This window comes from Anomaloglossus baeobatrachus, chromosome 3 (genome assembly GCF_048569485.1).
Source record: "Anomaloglossus baeobatrachus isolate aAnoBae1 chromosome 3, aAnoBae1.hap1, whole genome shotgun sequence".
NCBI lineage: Eukaryota > Metazoa > Chordata > Amphibia > Anura > Aromobatidae > Anomaloglossus > Anomaloglossus baeobatrachus.
In genome coordinates, this window is record NC_134355.1 from 466,453,049 (window position 1) to 466,476,027 (window position 22,979).

At 41.7% G+C, this 22,979-nt stretch overlaps 1 protein-coding gene across 7 annotated transcripts in view; it reads right to left on the reverse strand.

Moving 5' to 3' along the window:
- Nucleotides 1–4,680: 4,680 nt before the first annotated feature.
- ATP11B (ATPase phospholipid transporting 11B (putative)) overlaps nucleotides 4,681–22,979 on the reverse strand; it is a 269,426-nt gene continuing 251,127 nt past the window's right edge. For 3 of the 7 annotated variants that reach the window (XM_075340573.1, XM_075340576.1, XM_075340572.1), the window contains 2 exons: nucleotides 18,088–18,221; nucleotides 4,681–7,449 (listed from right to left, as the gene is read on the reverse strand). In XM_075340573.1, the coding sequence (XP_075196688.1) occupies nucleotides 7,400–7,449; nucleotides 18,088–18,221 (184 nt within the window). In that variant the 3' untranslated portion in view covers nucleotides 4,681–7,399. Of the gene's footprint in view, nucleotides 7,450–16,310; nucleotides 18,222–21,886; nucleotides 22,004–22,979 lie in introns of those variants that run through there. The other 4 variants (XM_075340578.1, XM_075340577.1, XM_075340574.1 and 1 more) reach the window with 3 other exon arrangements.

Sequence of the window (22,979 nt, forward strand, 5' to 3'; positions counted from 1 at the left end):
GCTTCAACGGATCCCAGTGATTCCAAGACTGCTTTTTTGTGACATGTTGGACTTCATGTCAGTGGTAATTTTAGGATATTTGTTGCCAGAGAGTTATATCACACAAAATAGTTAATAAATAACGATACACAATGAACTATAGCGCTCACATAACAGCGTTATGCATACCGGTGATCTGTAACATGAGAGGAGTGAAATGAGGACAAAAGACTTGCCTGTAGGATACCCCGGGCTGGATGAGTAGATGAATGCGTGCACTCTCCTGGAGGTCCGTTGTGTACTGCAGAGGCTTGGATGGCGTAAATGTCTATACTAAAGTTGTTAACTGCGAGGCTGGCAGCAGATGCAAAGTGTGTAGATATTCTGCGGAGAGGGCTTCAGGAGGTCGAGGCTTCCCCTACCCAGCAGGATAAGCGGTGTGTGGCAAAAAGCTAGCGCCAGTATCTAGGAGCCCCGGCCGGCGGCTTCCATGGATACCCGAACGCACGCGTAAGGAGAGCGTGTGATGTCACAGAACTCTGTGGGGGGCAAAAAACGTCCCAATGCATTTCAAAGGCTCGAGCGCGCCTTCTTCATAAGGGGGTGCCCACCTATGTTCACGCTACATATTTATAATGTCTGCTGCAACTGTGCCTGCCCATCAGTTGCGGCAAACATTATAAATATGTAGCAGAAATATGTAACTCATATTCAGGACCTTGTGCACGAACACTGTGTATTCGGAATGGACCGCAAACTTTACAGTTCAGGTTCTCCCATCACTACTGGTACCTTCCCTTATTCTCAGAAGACACCATGTCACTTCAAAATATGACAGGAGGGCTCAATATAATGGCTTTTGAATAACGCCTGCTTAGTCTTCGTTCCGCTCCATAGTTGCTGTTGGTATGTATTTACACCAATGTATATTACAAGTACAATGCGAAAGTGAGAATTGCATTACCTACATTAAAATTTGTTATATGTTCTAATCATGCATGTAGGTTGTGGTGCAGTTTTTGTGGGGGTTTTTTGGTACTCAAAACCAAAAGATTTGACTCAGTTATGCATAGTAAATTCAGAAAAATTACTTCTGCATTTTGTTGGATACACCTGACTTTATACCAAAAAGCTACATCCTAGGCCTTAGTCACATATCCGTATTTAAACATGCATGTGAAAAAATGGTACTGGGCCTATCAGTGTTTTGCATCAGTTTGACATCCATGTGTCTGGTTTTAATATCAGTGCTTTTCAAGGATGGGTCAACAAATTAATTACAAAGCTTCTCCTATCCTTTTCCATGTAAAATACGTAGAGTATATGGATGCCATCCATGTGCTGTATGTATTTTTCACGGAACCATAGACTTGTATTGGCTGTTGTCTTCCAGGGGTCCAGAAAAAAACGAACATGGTTCTTTATGTTTTGCACGAACATACAGTCTGTGTGAAAACATAGACATGTGAATAGCACCATAGATTATAATGGGCAAGTGTATCCAGAAAAAATCCACAGATACAAAATGTATGTACCACACGAACATCTGAATGAGGACTTAAGAAGGTTATCCACTACTATCCTTAGTATAGGTCATAAATGTCTGATCGGCCAGGGTCCGACACCCCGCCGATTAGCTTGTGCAGGTGCCGGCGGCAACAGCATCAGTAAATGCTCAGTTTCACAGCTGCCCCGTCTTCTGAAAGCAGCCGTGGCCAGGTACTGCACATTTGTCTCCTATTGATTTGAATGGGAGGCAGATGTGCAGTACCCGGATGCTATCAGTTGAAGGGCAGATCCAGAACTGAACATTTCTGGCTGCCTGCTTCCGCCGCCACCACCTATAGCAGCTGATCGGCGGGAGTGCCGGTTGTCAGACCCAAGCCGATCAGACATTGATGACCTATACTAAGAACAGGCTATCAATGTAAACGTAGTGGATAACCTATTTAAGCTGCATCAAAAACTGCTAAAGTGTTTACAGCAATAAGGAAATCTATTTGTTGAAAAGCCGTGTACCACAGTCAGTGAAGAAACTGAAGATTATGAGAGGTTATATTGTAAATAACAAAAAAAAACAATCTAAGAAATACTTCAAAATCAATCATAGATTGCTTAAAAGTTTTTAATAAATCTTCAGCCTTTAGACTATTATGATAGACAGCAACCTTCAACCCATAGCTGCAGACTATGTAGCTACTATGGGGTCATAAGCTGGGAAGCCTGGCACTAGGCCCTCTCACTTTCCCATCATCCCAATTTCAGTGGCATCCGTATTCTCAGGATGCGGATACTGTTGAATAGAATGCTGGATCCAACATCGGCCTGTGTCTCCAACTCTGTGCACTGAGGGTGCGATGACGTCACGATATTGTTCCTTCCTCAGAATTAATGCCCAGACTAAAGCAGCGTGCTAGATTAATGGGGTGAGTAATAGTAATTGTAGGGATGTTGGGACCCTCATAATGAGTGATGGATGAGCTGTGGGACATCATACTGACTGGAGGGCAGTGGGGGACATAATTCTGACTGCTTGTGCAGTGGGGGTCATCATACTGAGTAAGGGGGTATGCTGTTGGGGAAATCATACAGAGTGGGGCTGTGGTGGCTGCATTGGGTCCATAATACTGAGTGGGGTGGGTGGGCTGTGGAGACCATCACACTGAGCAAAGAGACGTGGGAGCATCATACTGAAGGGTAATCATACTGTGTAAGGGGCTGTGTTGATCATGAGACTATGTAGGGTGGGGAGGGCTGTGAGGAATAATACTAAGGGGGCTCATACACTGCCTGGGGCCATCATATTGTTTGGGGGGGATGTGGGGGAATGATACTGTATGGAGGGTATAATCCTGAGTGATGGTTATAGGGGAATCATACTGAGTGTGGGCCATCATATTGAAAGATATGGGGGCATTATTAAGAGCATCAAACTCTATAATGGCCATGAAAGGGGTTTCCTGGCTGAGAACACAAAGGGGCTTCAATAGGGGCACAATTACTATGTATGCGTCACAATACATGTCTCTCTCCCTGTTTAAAACTTTTGCTCATGGCCCCATGTATTTTAGGAAGCATTCTACAAAGAAGAGTAGCCAAAACAAATCGAAAGGTAATTTAAAACGATTGGTAGCGGATGAAAAGAATGGTTTGGAGTCAGCAGTTTCTGTTGAAAAGCAGATTAATGGAAAAATGACTGGTGACATCTGCCTGTCTACACAATATACAGTAATCACAAATTCCTGCAAACATACATACACAAACAAAAATTAATGTAGCTTGAGAACATATTTCAGACACAAGAAAAGTCAGTTAGTTAATACAAACTTGATCTGGCACATAGTAAAATAAAAAATGAAAAAGAACATACAAAAAAGTGGTGTGCTCGTTGAGGCTGTAAACATTTTAATAAAATTATATGCAGCAAACAGTGTAAATCTTTGAGGAGAAAAAAACAAAAAAAACAACAATGTTTAGTATATTTAATACATTAAGAATAATTATTGAAATAAAATAATTAAACCGCTTTACCTGAGCCTTAGTAAAGGTTTTGGTTACTATATTATAAAAATAAAATATTCAAAAGATGTCTATACCATCAGAATGGAAGAATTTGTCTCTTTGGCTTTTGAAAGTGACATACTATGACACACTAAAAAAAAGGATTTAAAAAGGGAAAAAAAATAATATCCTTGCTTAGTATATATTATGGTTACAGCTAACAGAAGCACTTCTCACACTGTATTTTGGGGTGTCATTTTGATGTGGAGTTTTCTCAAAGCATATGCATAGATCTCCAATCACTAAACACCCTTTTGGCCCATGTCTGGTCTTATATATTGAAGTCACTGTTTTTCTACGTTAAGGAATAGCACAGTAGACTGTGCTTTATAATACAGAGGCATTAAGTAATGTATAACGTGTAATATATTTTTAATATGTGAACCTATGACAGAGGTCTAAGGTCTCAGAAGGGAAATTTTGGATGGGTACTACTGAATACAGTGTGAAAAGGTCCTGATAATTGCTAAATATCATATGATTTAAAAAAAATAATAATATAAAGATTACAACAAAGAACTCGTAAATAGCACCACATAAAACAACCCAAAACCCTAGCTAGTTTCCCTTTTGTATGCTATGCAGTCAACCATTTCTGAATTACCTTGGTCTAACTGATGACCTCATGGTGACAGGCAGTAAGTGATAACAGGGTCTACAGATATTTCCAGACCCTGAATAGCAAAGGAAATCTGTCAGCTGATTTTCTAGTACAAAACTAATGGTATCCTGGAAAAGAGCTTGGGCAGCACTTTCAGGAAGAGTAACTTTTATTGCTCTACCTTATCCGGTTATCTTGCTGTAAGTTTAATAAAATTTAGTGTTGAGTGCCGGCTAGTCAAACATATGTAAATCCAAACTGAATATACACTGCTCCCCCATGCCCACCTCTCGGCAGTGATAGTAAATGATAGTGAAGATTTTTATTATCACTGATGCCAGCATGGGAGAGGTGGGCATGGGGAGCAGTAAATACTCAGAATCAGTTAGATTTACATATGCTTGACTAGCTGGCCTGTGACCCTGAACACACTGGGGCTTACAGCAAGATAACAGGATAAGTTAGAGCAATAATAGTTATTGATCTTGAAAGGTCTGCCCAAGCCCTATTTCAGAATACCATTAGTTTTTTATTAGAAAATCACCTGACAGATTCCCCTTAAGTCTGACTACAATGGGAAATACAGTGGGTACAGAAAGTATTCAGACCCCTTTAAATTTTTCACTCTGTTTCATTGCAGCCATTTGATATATATATATATATATATATATATATATATATATAAAAAAAAGAAACTTTGAATTATTTTTTTTTATTATTAATGTACACTCTGCATCCCATCTTGACAGAACCCCCCCCCCCCCAGAAATGTAGAGATTTGTGCAAATTTATTAAACAAGAAAAACTGAAATATCACATAGTCATAAGTATTCAGACATTCATATTTAAGTCACATGCTGTCCATTTCCTTGTGATCCTCCTTAAGATGGTTCTACTCCTTCATTGGTGTCCAGCTGTGTTTAATTAAACTGATAGGACTTGATTTGGAAAGGCACACACCTGTCTATATAAGACCTCACAGCTCACAGTACATGTCAGACCAAATAAGAATAATGAGGTCAAAGGAACTTCCCAAGGAGGCTCAGAGACCGAATTGTGGCAAGGCACAGATCTGGCCAAGGTTACAAAAGAATTTCTGCAGTACTCAAGGTTCCTAAGAGCACAGTGGCCTCCATAATCCTTAAATGGAAGAAGTTTGAGACCACCAGAACTCTTCCTAGACCTGGCCGTCCAGCCAAATTGAGCAATAGTGGGAGAAGAGCCTTGGTGAGAGAAGTAAAGAAGAACCCCAAGATCACTGTGGCTGAGCTCCAGAGATGGAGTAAGGAGATGGGGGAAAGTTGCACAAAGTCAACTATCACTGCAGCCCTCCACCAGTCAGGCCTTTATGGCAGAGTGGCCTGACGGAAGCCTCTTCTCAGTGCAAGACATATGAAAGCCTGCATGGAGTTTGCAAAAAAAAACAAACAAAAAAACACCACACATGAAGGACTCTCAGACTATGATAAATAAGATTTTCTGGTTTGATGAGACAAAGAAAGAACTTTTTGGTGATAATACTAAGCGGTGTGTGTGTGGAGAAAACCAGGCACTGCTGCTCATCATACTATCGGGGTGTTTTTCAGCTGCAGGGACAGGAAGACTGGTTGCAATTGAAGGAAAGATGAATGCGGCCAAGTACAGAGATATCCTGGAAGAAAACCTCTTCCAGTGTGCTCTGGACCTCAGACTTGGCCGAAGGTTCACCTTCCAACAAGACAATAATCCTAAGCACACTGATAAAATAACAAAGGAGTGGCTTCAGAACAACTCTGACCATTCTTGACTGGCCCAGAAAAAGCCCTGGCCTAACCCCATTTGAGCATCTCTGGAGAGACCTGAAAATGGCTGTCCACCAACGTTCACCATCCAATCTTACGGAAATGGAGAGGATCTGCAAGGAAGAATGGAAGAGGATCCTCAAATCCAGGTATGAAAAACTTGTTGCCTCATTCCCAAGATGACTCATGGCTGTACTAGCTCAAAAGGCTGCTTCTACTCGATACTGAGCAAAGGGTCTGAATACTTATGACCATGTAATATTTCAGTTTTTCTTGTTTATTAAATTTGCAAAAATGTCTACATTTCTGTTAAGATGGTGTTTAAAGTGTACATTAATGATAAAAAAAATGAACTTTTTTGAGTTTACCAAATGGCTGCAATGAAACAGAGGGAAAAATTTAAAGGGGTGTGAATACTTTCCATACCGACTGTATCTGCTTTGTTACAGTGTAACACAAAGTCAAGGACAAAATGACAATGCCGGATTCATTGTATTATTTGATTTTAAGTATCACATAATTATATGAAGATTTCTTTGCATGTCTACTTAGTACATGGTCAGTGTTATGATGCCAGGAGAAACACTGCTTAATGAATTTGTGAAAAGAACTGTCCAAATTACACAACAGACAGTCGTTAAATGTAACATTTAAGAAGAGAACAAAACAGGGTCCTGTCCACATTGCGAGTACATTAGGGGCCTTCATACAAATGTAATAAAGCCACATTTCAGGTCTTTACAGCTGAAACTTTTAGGCAAACTGTGGTTCAACTAAACCAAATTTGGACCACAACAGGGTTCTAGATATAGACTACCCACAGGAGATATAGGTACTGCAGGTGTAATATCAGCACTAAAATTAGCTTCATGAGGGCCATGTGAAACTATCCCAATTACATAGTGAGCCAATCTGTAAAATAAATTGAGAGAAAACTTATTTCCCTTGTGTGTTGTTTACAGTAAAGAATTTATCAGCAAACATAGTGGCACTATATATCTACCTTAATGAATTTTTGGTTATGCAATAACAGTACATTTGGCTTTATAAAAAAAAAAAACCTCAGATCAATAAATATGCCTGCATACAGCACGTCCACACATATTGCACATAAATATGATAGCTCACCACGTAGAAATAGAACACAAAAAGTAGTCTTTTTGATCACTGTCAGATGGAAACATGATGGCATGTACCGTATATATTGTTTAATGTATGAAATAAGCAATATATGGCTGTCCTCGTTCTTCATCAAAGTGCAAAAGATACATCAATGGAACCCCCTATTGTAAGGTCAGATAACCAGTGCAAGTTTACACAAGCACTAATGGTATTCCATGTAATAGAGGTATGTGTTATTTCATATTAGCTCATATTTCAGATGTAATAAATATAAGGCGGTTATTTACAGGACTGGCAAGATTTGTACCAATAAGATCTGCTCTTTAGCATGTAGTCGAATCCACGGCCGAAAGTGTCAAGATGCTTCTGTCATTTGAATAGTAGGGGTCCATTTCACTCCAAGATCTAAAGCAACAAAAAGAAACAAATGGGCAATCTAGAAACCTGTGAATAAAAAAATGTCTTTGTCGTCTTCATTGGAGAAGGACTCTTGAAATTAAGTGCTGGAAACATTTTTTACCATGATAGCGTTATTCTTCTAATTTATAAGGAACCATAAATCAATGCATTCATTGCAGTGAATGTACACACATTTTTAAGCAGTTGGTAGTAAATTGTAAAAAACTTTAAAATATTCAACATTTTCTAAATATAAGCATAACTTTCTACATAAATAAAAATTTTAGTAACTCTGTACATGTACAGTCACAGCTGAAAGTGTTGGTACTCTTAAAATTCTTCCAAAAAATTAGGTATTTCTTCCAGAAAATTATTGCAATTACACGTTTTGTTATATTTATGTTTATTTCACGAATGTGTATTGTATATATATAAAAAAAAAAAAAAACACAGAGAAAAAAGGAGAACTGGACTTCATTTTACACAAAACCCCAAAATTGGGGAGGACAAAATTGCTGGCACCTTTTCAAAATTGTTGATAAATAACTTTGTTTCAAGCATGTGATGCTCGTTCAAACTCACCTATTGTAAGTAACAAGTGTGGCTTAGGGTACTTTCACACTTGCGTTGTTTTCCTTCCGTCACAATCCGCCCTTTTGGAAAACAGCGGAATCCGTTTCCCATAGACTTGTATGGATGACTGATTGTGCCAAAAGGACCTGCGTTGCTTCCGCTGGGCGACGCTCCGTTGCTTCCGCCCAGCGGGAGGAACGCAGCATGTAACGTTTTTTGAGCAGCGGAATCCTTAGGATTTCACTGCGCATGCTCTCTCTGGCTCCCTGCACCCGTAACCAAGGTAAATATCGGGTAACCAAGGAAAGTGCTTTACCCGATATTTACCCTGGCCACATGTGCAGGGAGCCCGACACTTCCCCGCTTGGCTCCGCCCCCTCCCGCACTCCACTCCGTATGTATATGTATATATATATCTATATATATATCTATATATATATATATATATATATATATATATATCTATATATATATATATCTATATATATATACACATATACACACACACACACACTCACCTATCCTCAGCGCCATGGCCCCACCCACTCCGCACTCCGCCCCCATTCTCGGCGGCCGAGCGATCAGCTGATCACCCGGCACTGGGAGCGATCAGCTGATCACCCGGCGCAGGGAGCGATCAGCTGATCACCCGGCGCAGGGAGCGATCAGCTGATCACCCGGCGCAGGGAGCGATCAGCTGATCACCCGGCGCAGGGAGCGATCAGCTGATCACCCGGCGCAGGGAGCGATCAGCTGATCACCCGGCGCAGGGAGCGATCAGCTGATCACCCGGCGCAGGGAGCGATCAGCTGATCACCCGGCGCAGGGAGCGATCAGCTGATCACCCGGCGCAGGGAGCGATCAGCTGATCACCCGGCGGAGGGAGCGATCAGTTTACCCTCCCGTGCTGGGAGCGATCAGTTTACCGCCCCCGTACTGGGAGCGATCAGCTGATCACCCGGCGCTGGGAGCGATCAGCTGATCACCCGGCGCTGGGAGCGATCAGCTGATCACCCGGCGCTGGGAGCGATCAGCTGATCACCCGACGGCCGGCTACTGGGAGCGATCAGGTGATCACCCGGCGGCCGGCTACTGGGAGCGATCAGTTGATCACCCGGCGGCCGGCTACTGGGAGCGATCAGTTGATCACCCGGCGGCCGGCTACTGGGAGCGATCAGCTGATCGTTCACAATAGTCTGCCGCCGGTAAAAAAAAAAAAAAAAGCCAAAAAAACATGGATTCCATTGTTTTGCAGCATCCGTTGCGCCACTATATGCAACACATCCGTTGCATCCATCACACAACGCAATGCAACGGATGCCATTTAAAAAAAGTGTGAAACTAGCCTAATATGAAAATCACACCTGAAATCAGATTAAGTGAGAAGTTGACAATCTTTGCTCTGTGTGAAGAGAACTGTCTGAGGACTTGAGAACCAAAATTGTTGAAAAATATAAACAATCTCAAGGTTACAAGTCCATTTCCAGAGATCTTAATGTTCCTTTGACCAAGGTGCGCAACATAAGTTTACAGCCCATGGCACTGTAGGTAATTTCCCTGGATGTCGATGGCCGAGAAAAACTGATGAAAGGTCGCAATGCAGGATAGTCCGGGTGGTAGATAAGCAGTCAAGTTCAAAAGAAATATAAGCTGTCTGTCAGGCTTAGGGTGCATCAGTGTCGGAACAACCTATCGACATTTGAAATAAATTAAATGTTGTGGCAGGAGACCCAGGAGGTCCCCACTGCTGACAGAGACATAAAAAAGCTAGACTGAAGCTTGCCAAAATGTATTTAAACCAAAATTCTACTGGAAAGTCTTGTGGGCAGACGAGACAAAGCTTTTTGTTGTAGCACTTCATTCTACTGTTTACCAAAAAATAATTGAGGCCTACAAAGAAAAGAACAGTCAAATATGACAGAGGTTCAAAGAGGTCTTGCTGCCTCTAGCACTAGATGCAATGACTTGTGTACAAGGTATCATGAAATCTGAAGATTACCAAAGGTTTTGTGTCACAATGAAGTGCCCAGTGTCTGAAAGCTGGGTTTGCGTCCTAGGTCATGGGTCTTCCACCAGGATAATGACCCCAATCGTACATCAAGAAACACCAAGAAATGGATGGAAACAAAAGCGCTGGAGAGTTCCAAAGTGGCCAGAAATGTGTCCAGATCTAAATCCCATTAAACACCTGTAAGAGATCTTAAAATTGTTTTGGGAGAAGCAACCTTCAAATATGAGAGACCTGGAGCAGTCTACAAAAGATGATTGGTCCAAAATTCAAGGTGGGAGGTGTAAGAAACTTGTTGACATTTATAGGAAGTAACTGATTGCAGTTATTTATTCCAAAGTGTGTGCAACCAAATTTTAAGTTGAAGGTGCCAACAATTTTGTCAGGTCCATTTTTCGAGTTTTGTTTGAAATAATGTCCAGTTTGCCCTTATTTTCCTGTTATTTTTTTCAGGTTGTTCCAGTACACACACAGGAAATAAACATGTACACAGCAAAACATGTAATTGCAAGAATTTTTTGGGGAGAAATACTTAATTTTCTGGAACAATTTCAAGGGTGCCCACACTTTCGGCCATGACAGTATAGCTGCATATAATATTCGTCTAGTATTGCTTTTGCATTTTAGCCTGTATTGTTGTCCACAGCTTTCTGTCTGTAGAGAGCTAGGTCTATATAATCATTGCATCAGACTGAGCGCTGTAATCTGTACCACTACAGTAATGGAGCTCAGCTAGGCCATTAGTAATGACTAATCATGACAGCTAATAGTTATGATTATCAGAATGGTGAACGTTCTAAATGGCAGTCAACACCAGAAAACTGCTGAAAAGGCACAGAATTTACAAAGCTGGTCAAGGTTCTAAGTTCTTAAAAGGGTTGTCCCATAAACAAAGTACATTTTAATAAATTAATCTTGGAATAATAATAATAATAAGTTCCACAATTGAATGTGTTGAAAAACACAGGTTTCTATGCAGCGATAAATGTGCACCGGAACATGGTTGGCACACACCACAGCTCCTGACTAGGGGACAAAGTAAAGCATAAAATAGACAGAACTGCATGGGATAGCAGCTGATTCTTTCTGTAAGGTAAAAAGTTTTTAAAAAGGCAGGAAAATTTTTTACTTCAGAGAAAACAGTAACTTCGAATTCTATCCTGTCCTGACTATATATGCTTTTGCGTTCTCCCCTGGACAAGACATGTGGGGTCGAAATATGTCCCTGCACGGTCCCAAACAGCCATTACACGGTACATAGCAGCGACGCATATTATATATATATACATATATATATATACATATATATATATATATACACATATACACACACTGCTGTGCAAAGTAATTGGGACAAAGCAAAAAGACACATTTTTGAATATTTAATAATAAAATGTTATAATGCACTGTTACATGCCAATTTCAGTAAGAAATATGTCCTCCCTTTGGCAAATATGAGATTTTCAATGTGTTTTGGCAATGATTCTACCAAGTTGTTGCATAAATTCTTCAGTTCTTCATCAAGGAACCACAATTGTATGGCACGGTTTATCATGTGTTCTTTGGTTGTACAGTCCATTTTGCCAAGACGTCTCTTCACAATGCTCCACAAATTTTCTATAGGATTTAAAGGTGGTGTCACACACGTCGCTGCTACGTCACCATTTTCTGTGACGTTGCGGCGACGTCCCATCGCTGTCGCTGTGTGTGACATCCAGCAACGAGGTGGCCCCTGCTGTGAGGTCACCGCTCGTTGCTGAATGTCCAGCTTCATTTTTTGGTCGTCGCTCTCCCGCTGTGACGCACATATCGCTGTGTGTGACAGCGAGAGAGCGACGAAATGAAGCAAGCAGGGAGCAGGAGCCGGCATCTGGCAGCTGTGGTAAGCTGTAACCAAGGTAAACATCGGGTAACCAAGGTGGTTACCCGATATTTACCTTCGTTACCAGCCTCCGCCGCTCTCACGCTGCCAGTGCCGGCTCCTGGTCTCTGCACATGTAGCTGCAGTACACATCGTGTAATTAACCCGATGTGTACGGTAGCTAGGAGAGTAGGGAGCCAGCGCTAAGCAGTGTGCGCGGCTGTACACATCGTGTAATTAACCCGATGTGTACTGTAGCTAGGAGAGCAGGGAGCCAGCGCTCAGTGTGCGCGGCTCCCTGCTCTCTGCACATGTAGCGATGTTATGATCGCTGTTGCGTCGCTGTGTTTGACAGCTAAGCAGCGATCATAACAGCGACTTACAAGGTCGCTGCTACGTCACAGAAAATGGTGACGTAACAGCGACGTCGTTGTCGCTGTCGTTTAGTGTGACCCCAGTTTAAGTCTGGTGAATTGCCAGGCCAGTCCAGCACTTTTACTTTATTTTCTTCCAGGAACTTCTTCACACACTTGGAATTGTGGTATGGAGCCAAATCTTGTTGGAATGTCCCTTCAAATTTACGCATGAATGGCACAATAAAACGTTTTAAAATGTCTATGTATTTGGATGAATTCATCATACCATCAACAGGAAATAAGCTCCCTGTACCATCAGCTGTAAAAAAGCCCCAAAACATCTGTTTTTGAGGGTGTGTTAGTTTGTTGAATTTGATCAGCTCGCAATGGTTCATTTTTGCTTCTTCTAACAACACTTGCTCTGTACCCTTGAACAAAAAGATGGGTTTCATCACTGAAAATTACCTTTTTCCACTGGCTAGTTGTCCAAGATTTATACTTTTTTGCCCATGCGAGTTGTGTTGCCTTCATTGGAGATGTCAGAAGTTGTTTCTTTACTGGCCTTGTTGCCCTCCGACCAACTTACAGAAGCTTGCTCCGTACAGTCGAATCGCTAATATCAATACCTGCAGCAAATAAGTCTCTTTGGAGGTCTTTACTTGTTTTTCTTGCATTCATTTTACTATTTCTGATAAATGTTTTATCAGTTCTTGGTGTCGTTTTCCTTTTTCTTCCACATTTCCCTTTTTGTTTTGGAGAAAACGATCCAGTTTCATTATGTGTGCGAGTTATTCTTGAAACGGTAGATTTTCCAATACAAACGGTATCTTAGAGTCAGACTTGTATGTTCATTAAGAGTAATAATTCTAGACCTCTTCCGTGGAGTAACATCCATTTTTATAGGCACAAATCACACAGAGAAAAACTACACTAAACCACTCGTCACAGAAACAAGCTCGCAACTGAAGCTGAGGGGGCAGCTAGCTGTTATTTTGTGACTAAAACCAGTCAAACCACATTTTGTTACTCAAGATTGTACACTCACACCTGTTCAAAGCAGTTAAAACAGGTTTGAATCACTGACTGGTAACCAACTTACAATTTTACTTAAATGCTTTGTCCCAATCAATTTGCACAGCACTATATATATATATATATATATATATATATATATATATATATGTAAAATAAATATAAGATCTCAGCACAGTTACTTTATTTTTAAACACCTCCAAATGTGGAGCGTATTTTTATTTAGGATCTTTTGATTAAAATGTGCTTTGTTCACGGGACGACCCCTTTAAGGCGATACAGACCTTCTGAATTTTTGATAGTGGTCCAGTTCTGCAATGTACCACGTCACTTCTATTCATTAGACAAAACAGATTTCCATATATTTTGGCATTCAGAGTGGAGCTATAAGGGGTTGAACACATTAGGCTATAAAAGTCATGAGTATGCCTCCTTGTTATACCTAAGGAAAAGGTCAGTGGAATCATCTAAAATGCTATAATACAAGAAACTGGTAATGTCAAGTGTTCAAATGCACTGGTAACCAAATGGAACAATAAAGGACAACTGTAATGCATGTAAAAAGTCCACTTAGAGGTGTAGGATCTGTTCCCAGAGGCACACTATTCTTTTGGAGTCACAAAAACTTAATGCAGGCACTTAAAATGAGAAAATACATGCATTGTAAGCCAGGGTGGAAAACAGGCTCATCCTGAATTTAAAGAGGACCTGTCACTTACACTACATTTTTTTTCCTGCTTTATCATCCTTTTTCTGTCCTGTACATAATTCTCATCTTGCTAACGAGGGTGATGTCATCATCAAATAAATTGGCAAAGAAGGAAGAGGGTGTCCAGAGGCGCAGGAACAAAAAAAAAGAAAACTGCCAGTGGCCTTTAGAATAGGTGAACAAAATAAACATTTATGCTAAGTGACAGGCTCTTTTCAAAGAATCAGTGCAAGCCATTTTCTAAGTTTTCCTGCCACCTAGCGCTTTCAAAGGAATGAATCGGCAAAATCTTACCCAGTTTCGTATAGTGCAGGTGTCATGATAAAATCATAAGCCAGAGCTGTTGAATAGCTGAAGTGTAATCCTTCTACTAAGGAAAAGGGTTGGTAAGATGTTCTCTTTCATGTTTCAGTTTCTGGACTTACAAAAACATATTCAGGTAACCAGCTAATTCACCTAATTTTCTAGGAGTGGACCATTTATAAAGCACTACAATTGTCCTTTAAAAACAGGGTGGCATCCATGCAACCAGAGAGAAAGTTACCCAAGTGTTGCATACTATATAACAGATCATTTGTGGGTGAAAGATGCGTCGGCTGCTCCAGTATAAGCATGGTTTTAGACTAGATTGAACCTTATTATGTAGTATGCAAATAAAAGATATTGTTCAACATGATACAGGAAAAAATTTGTATAAATTTCTTGAACCACATCATTATAGTCAAAAGCTTCCCAACACCAATTCTGCAAAAGCAAGCATTCACGTGGCTAAAAACACACAAGCAGTTTGGAGCCAATAGTTAGGATTCGTGCCCACAATCCGGGTTCACAGCGTTTTGGACGCAGCATGTACAATGTACAGTACAATCACAGTGGATGGGATTTATAGAAATCCCATGTCCAATGTGAGTGCACTGCCCGCAGAGTAAAATGACGTGGTGCGGCCTCCGGAGCCGCAAGCATGCCAATTGTTTGCTGTGGAGCCGCAAGTGTTCTCTGAGGGGGAACAGAAGATAGACTGCAGCGGCCTGTAACCCTGATCGTGGGCACAAGCAGCTTGATCTCCTGCGAAGAGCACTAACGGCCCTGCAGGAGAGGACACACTGCGTCCAGGACACAGAGGGTCCTGATCGTGTGCACATACCCTTATAATGAGAATGGCAACCAATGTATGAAGGATGGACATCTACTCCTCCTTCCTGCTGGACCCACTCTTAGCGGAGAGCACTCACGGCCCTGCAGGAGAGGACACACTGCGTCCAGGATACAGAAGGTCTCGATTGTGTGCACATACCCTAATAATGAGAATGGCAAACAATGTATGAAGGATGGACATCTACTCCTCCTTCCTGCTGGACCCACTCTTAGCGGAGAGCACTCACGGCCCTGCAGGAGAGGACACACTGCGTCCAGGATACAGAAGGTCTCGATTGTGTGCACATACCCTAATAATGAGAATGGCAAACAATGTATGAAGGATGGACATCTACTCCTCCTTCCTGCTGGACCCTCTCTTAGCGGAGAGCACTCACGGCCCTGCAGGAGAGGACACACTGCGTCCAGGATACAGAAGGTCTCGATTGTGTGCACATACCCTAATAATGAGAATGGCAAACAATGTATGAAGGATGGACATCTACTCCTCCTTCCTGCTGGACCCGCTTTCAGCATTGGCTCAAAAATCTATTCCAGACTGCATGTATGTTTCAGCCTATAGGAAAGAGTATTACACCTTAAATCAATGAGCGCCCTAGATAATTGATTCTGTAAAAGAATATTTCCAGTGAAATCTGTGTCTGTGAAAGCCATGCAGATAATTGACATTCATTGCTCTGATATTTTAGACAGGTGGACCCTGGACTGTAGTAGTAAGACACTACACAGAAAATAGTTTCCAGTTTTGATGATCCATTTCAATGTAACGCTACAGAATCCACAGAGTAGTTATACTACGCCGGTCTGGTGAAGGCACGTTTTATACAGAAAGTGGAGCAGGGACGAATATTCATTCTGGACTTGCAGTTAGTTTTCAGCATAGGTTTGTATGGATCTATACAGCCTCCATTCTGTGTATTAGATTTACGTGTACCATGTACCAATGGGACGCTTGCAGCAAATAATCGAGTCAAATCTGCAGTGACATCACCAGAAAAGGTAAATAGGCTCAGAATAACAGCTCTGTGGGAACCATAAAGAAGTGTAAGACCTCATGAGAAATCAGAGAATTAGAAGCCAGAAGTGAAAGACTGAAATGTTGCAAGCAAATGTTCACAAACCACCGGAAACCGCTTTTCCATTTGGCCAAACAAAACAGCATTTGCGACTTTGTAAAGATGAATTTATTTATGAAAATGGAGATATAAGATAAGAATACTAAAAAAATTACAATTTGTTTTTAACATGTTTATATAAATATTTCCTCTTGCTGATGTTGAGCTACACATATAGTCATGGAAAATAAAAATATGCATTTTATAACATGTAATGATCTAAATATAAAACAAACAAAAAAAATACATTTGCATATTGCTCATTGGAAACATACATCGACAGACAGAATTGACAGTAAACCTGACCTCTACACACGGGCTGAACATAGAAACTTAAAACTGCTGTCACCAACTAAAGGGACTGTCACCAGGTTTTTGCCACCTAATCTGAGAGCAGCGTGATGAAGGAAAAGAGACCCTGATTGCAGTGATGTGTCACTTACTGGGCTGCGCAGTGTAGTTTTTATAAAATCACTGTTTAATTAGCAGGGGATTATCATTAGAGGACTACTTGGCGTGCTGCCAGGTATTCCAGCAGATGCATGAGCTCGTTAGAACCCTGCTCTACATTCAAATGATGCTAGAAAACAGATATCATGAAAATGACAGCAAGCAGCCCAGTAAGTGACATCACTGGAATCAGGGTCTCTGTCTCTACATTATGCTGCTCTCAAATGGAGGAGCAAAAACCTAGTGACAAATTCCCTTTAACTCAGGCTAAAAATGGCTTTCATGCTATTAACAACCAATCGGGGTTCAACTTTAAAGCATAGCCTGATTGGATGCTGAGGTCAATAAGACCACTACTAACGTGTTCCCCATCTGAATAATGTAACTCTAGAAATTTCTGGGCAGCATTAGGCTATGTTCACACAGCATTGATTGAGCATGTAAAATCCATATCCTACGCATCCAGTCCATAGGCCTTTGAAGAGTTTCCATTGGAAGTCCAAATTGCAGATTTTTTCCCCCGTTTTTCAGACACATTTACGTTAGTTAAGTCAGAAATGCAAGGAATTATCTATTGAATGTCAATAGGGCCAATTCTTGTGTGGCTATGCTGCGTATATGGGACAGAAACCCAACAGTCTGCTTCAGAAATGTGCCGTTTTAAAATGCATCCCATTGTAAGCCGTGTGAACATAACCCTACGCTGACACCTTTGGATATCATCCCTGGGACAGATATGTTGTGTACAGTAGGTAAACACTGACTAAATTAACTATGGTATAACCCCGCAGTAACTTATAGTGTGAATATCACTTACCGTAACAGATCTAACCAACATTATTTTCTTGAATCACAAACATCATATTTAAGCAGGGAATAAGATATGGACTATACACCAAGAAGGTACACAAAAGACTTCATAATATGTCTTTACATTTGCCGTTCGGACATTATTCTATGTATTTTGCGCTTTTTGAACCAAATCAAGAGCTTTTCATATTGATAGAAGAAATAAATCTTTTTGTGTATCAAGAGCCAAAGCCACGAATGTTCAATTGAGAATCCCAGGAGTCACAGAGATGTTGCCCATTACAGAAATATGCCAAGGTGCCAGCAAAACAGAAAGACAAGGTCAGACAATGGAAAGACACACAGCACAGATGTCTCAGATATAACAATGGGACAGAAGACATCAGAAATGAAAGAAGAGTAAGAACAGTTCACCAACCCATGTCGCTCCACCTTGCTATCAATACTATGAGCATTGAATTTCTCATTAAACCCCCAAGAGAGATTTCCCTCAGTCATCTAAAGCTGCAGGTTCATCAGTTTCCAGTTTATAGGAGAAGCGTTGGCAGCAAAGGCTATTTAGAGAGGTTCCACACCTGGTGACCCGTGGCGCAGTGCATCGCCCCATCTCTCGGTCCAGCAGTCTTCTAAAAGACACGCACGCCGTCTCCCCGCCTGTGTAGCAGCACATTGAGTCCAAGCAGTTGATACCTGATCCTGTCTCAGTAAGCTGAGGAGGAGATAGAAATGTGACAGCAGTGGGCCATTACAAGTGCACTTCTACTGGCATCAGCTAGAGAAACATATAAGAAATCATGTCTGAAAGGGAAATAAAAGCTTCACAAAATACACATCTTACAATCACATTAAGTCATAGTCAAAAATAATGGCGTAAGTACCTACAAAGGGAAATAGACTTTTAAACACATTTTCCATAGAGCAAATAGCACACAAAAAGGTAAAAAAAAACTAAAACAAACAAGCATACTATTACAGCACCGGCAGCCATGCTGTCAGGCGCGGGTCATTCACTAGACAAGGCTCCTTAAACAATTAGATAGCCTCTTTTTTTGGAAATTCAGGACAAACAGCAAAGAAAATCCACAGCAAGTCAACGGCGGGACTCATTGTAGAAGATGGAAGGGACCATTTAGTATAAAGTACGCTCCTGATGGCCGTAAGCCATTCTTCTAGGTATAAAACAGGCAGTAACCGAGCAGCACCATGCGTGACCTGGGGTGTACGGTGTGTGCGGATGATAGTAGGCACACAGTACACGTATAGGTGATGCTCCTACAGAAACTGAACCAATTCCAGCCAGAGATCATTCTTTCCACAGCAGCAACAACACTAGGAAGACATCAAAATCAACTCTGAGCAATCTGGGAATATTCATGGCTCAGTCAAGGCAAAATCACTTCACATGGCTAGATAGGTGTATTAAAAAAATAAATAAAAATCCCTGAACCGTTAGTGGGAACGTGTTTAGAGATGAACAGCCCTTCTACAGATTGTAAACACAATTTCCATTTTATGGTTGTTTCTTTACACTTTATATATTAATGTGCTTGTAAGAGTCCCCATCCACATTACCCCTTGTTTGGTACCATGGGGTCAATGTGACCCTATGCAGATTGGTACAACTAGTGACTTTTTGGGGGTACCAGACAAGGAATAAAGGAAGCCAAAACTGATTATTTGATGGGACAGGCTGATCATGTGACATGTATAAAGGCCACGTCTCACTAAGCAACATCGCTAGCAACATCGCTGCTGAGGCACGACTTTTGTAATGTAACAGCGATGTTGCTAGCGATGTTGCTGTGTGTGACATCCAGCAACAACCTGGCCCCTGCTGTGAGGTCGTTGGTTGTTGCTGAATGTCCTGGACCATTTTTTAGTTGTTGCTGTCCCGCTGTGAAGCACACATCGCTGTGTGTGACAGCGACAGAGCAACAACTGAACGTGCAGACAGCTGGAGACGGCTTCTGCGGACTCTGGTAACCAATGTAAATATCGGGTAACCAAGAAGCCCTTTCCTTGGTTACCCGATATTTACCTTCATTACCAGCGTCCGCGGCTCTCACGCTGTCAGTGCCGGCTCCCTGCTCCCTACATAGTAGCTGGACTACACATTGGGTGATTAACCCGATATGTACTCTGGCTCTCCCTGTGCGCTTGTAACCAAGGTAAATATCAGGTTGGTTACCCGATATTTACCTTAGTTACCAAGCGCAGCAGCGCTTCCACGCTTCGCTGCTGGCTGGGGGCTGGTCACTGGTTGCTGGTGAGATCTGCCTGTTTGACAGCTCACCAGCAACCCGTGTAGCAACGCTCCAGCGATCCCTGCCAGGTCAGGTTGCTGGTGGGATCGCTGGAGCGTCGCTTAGTGTGACGGTACCTTTAGTTGTGACCGACTCTTCCGTGACAGACTGTGTTGGGGGAAGAATGATTTGGGCATTGTAAATGTTAAACATCTAATCATTTTATTCTTTTATCTTACCTTTTCTTAAGCTCAGCTGGGAAAGTATTCGTAATGTGGGCAGGGGAGATAGCTGTTGTCCATAGGAGTCTTTTGTATATGGCCAATTTATTAAAGGAATGTCTTACCAGGTTTTTGAATGTAAACTGAGAGCAGCATAATGTAGGAGCAGAGACCCTGATTCCAGCAATGTGTCACTTACTGGGCTGTGTTTTGCTTTATCAATACAATCAGTATTTTATCAGTAGGAGACTAAGCACTTCAGGACAACTTGGCATGTGCATCCTAGTCCAACCACTCCCCACCACTGATTAGCAGCTCTGTCACTATACAATGTACACAGAAATCTGTGGTGTGGGTGGAGTTATACACAACTCAACAACTGTGCTCTGCTAGATCTGCAGCAGAAAAAAACGGACTCTCATAACTGCTGCATCCAGTATACTAAGTGATACATGGCTGGAATCAGGGTCTCTGTCCCTACCTCATGGTGCTGACAGACTGCATAGCAAAAACCTGCTATCAAATTACTTTTCTATCTTGGAGTTGTCCAGAACTCACAGATTGATGATGTATCCATGGGAGATATAAGATTGGCATCGGCTCCAGCAATGGCCCAAAATGAGTAATGCACAGAGTGGAGCACCAAAGTTGCAAACGGTGTTTAGTGGCCATTGCCAAAAAATGTACTTTATCTCCCAAATACTTGCATTAGGAAATTAGGTGCAGTACTCACGAGCGAGTGGTAAACAATGTACGGATCTGTGTTGTTTAGCTCTGTACACGGCTTACACCCGACCATTAAAAGCAGTTATCGGCTAATCAGTGGAGGTGTCGGGTGTAAGACCACCAATAACATACTGATGACCTAACTAAGGTCATATCTAATTCCATGAACTGTTAGCTAACTTTAATCTGGACAGCAAGTTTTAATGCCACCTTCTTTTGTAAAGAGATTGTGCTGAAGTAATGTTCCAAGGGAATAAAAATGATGCCAGCAATTGTGGCTTTATAAAGGATGAGCCTACAATCTATGCTCTATATATACACATGCTACATAAATGGATCCACAATAACGTCTTAGCAGGGAACCGCACACACGTCTGTGCATGATGTAGACAGGAGTTCCAGAATAAGGCCATGTGCCCACGATCAGGACTCACTGCGTCCTGGACACACCGGGTCCTGACTTGCAGGGCCGCGAGTTACCTCCGCAGGAGAGCACAGGAGACCGCAGCTGCCTGTGCCCACAATCAGGGTTCAGTGGTCTTTTGTTTGTGTTCTCCCTACGGAGGACGCATGCGATTCCGCAGCAAACAATTGACATACTGCAGCTTGGAAAGATGATCCGCAGGTCAATGTTTGCTGCGGAAAAAACAAGCACAGTGGGCACGGGATTTCTAGAAATCCATCCACTGTGCTTGTACTGTACAATGGAGCGTTTTGGATGCAGCGAAAACATGCTACATCCAAAATGCTGCGAACACTGATCGTGGGCACGCACCCTAAGGATTTTATTTAACGATTTAAGAAACACTAATGATACTGTAAAGGTTGTGGAGTCAGTAACATTTTTAAAAAAAACTTTAGAAAATGTGTGAAAATCTCAAAATAATCCAAATGAAAAAAACCTCCAAAAATTACTAACAAACCGTATACAATACATTTCAGTATTACACAGAAAACTGTTAGTCCGACATGCTGTCTAGATGTTAAAGCACACAATGTGGTTAGGGAGCACAAGTCCACCAATGAATGAATTCACAAATATGGAGGTAATGTTCTCTAAAATGACTAAATGTGGCTGGAACACAGTGTTTCTACCATGACAAATACATGCCAGCACTGAATTAAGTGCATGTCACACAAGGGACCACGGGTGACTAGAGATCACAGTGCAGATTGAGTACTACCTAGTCTGCTCAATGCTGGATTGATGCATCAGCTAGCAATTGCCTATTGTCCGACTCTCTGCGCTTGTTTTCAGCAAAGTCAAATGCTGAGCTGACTGAACCCTTATCCTCTTCCATCTAAAGGGACAGAAAAGCATTATAGCAGTCGTTTTACTTATGTTATTACACAGCTTAATATGGATACAACAGTCTAATGTGTAAATTACATAGTAAACTGAAGTACAAACACAAGAAATTTGAGTTTCTCACTAGATGACATGTAAAAAAGAAAAAAAAATGGAAACAGAGAAAGTTACACATCCACTTAGGTAAAAAAAACAAACACAAAAAAACCCCCACATGAATCTACAACACAGTAGGACCTAAATATCAGTGATCGTGAAATAGAAAAGGATAAAAAGCTAGAAATAACTATTACCGCAAATTGATACGGAAACAATACTAATAAAGGGGCGGATTGTAAGGAGTCCTGCAGATAAGAGGCCTTGTGATCAGTTGTATCTCATTGGGCACTGCGGAGTCAGGCACGGCTACCTTAAGGTGAAGTTGTCATTATTGGCCAGTGACATCTGTAAATCATGAATGTGACTGGGTCGTGTGCTCATCCACATCGTAGATGGATGCGGGAGTTGCCGGTCAATACATGCAATATTCTGTCCATAAAATGGATGAGAATAACGCATACTACAATTTTATTCAGTCCATGCGAAAAAGCGCCCATGTGCACAAGCGTGTAGGCCAGCAATCGTCAATACTGTGCACAGGACACAGCTTGTACCACTAGGACAGAAGTACTACAAACAGAATCCAGTATGTTCATGCATTACACAGAGGACCAATTCATGTCAATGGGCATCTTGTAATAGAGTTGAGTGGTCTGTGAATAATCCGGGTCCGGCGGATCAGCGGCGGGTTGACAAAGAAGTCCGGATCCGATACGAAATCCGGGGTCATAAATGGCAATGGGAAGCGGAATCCGGGGAGAGAGAGAGAGAAGAGAAGAGGAGAGAGAAGTGAAGAGAGAGAGAAGAGAAGAGAGGAGAGGAGAGAGAAGAGAGAAGAGAAGAGAGAGGAGAGAGAAGAGAGAAGAGAA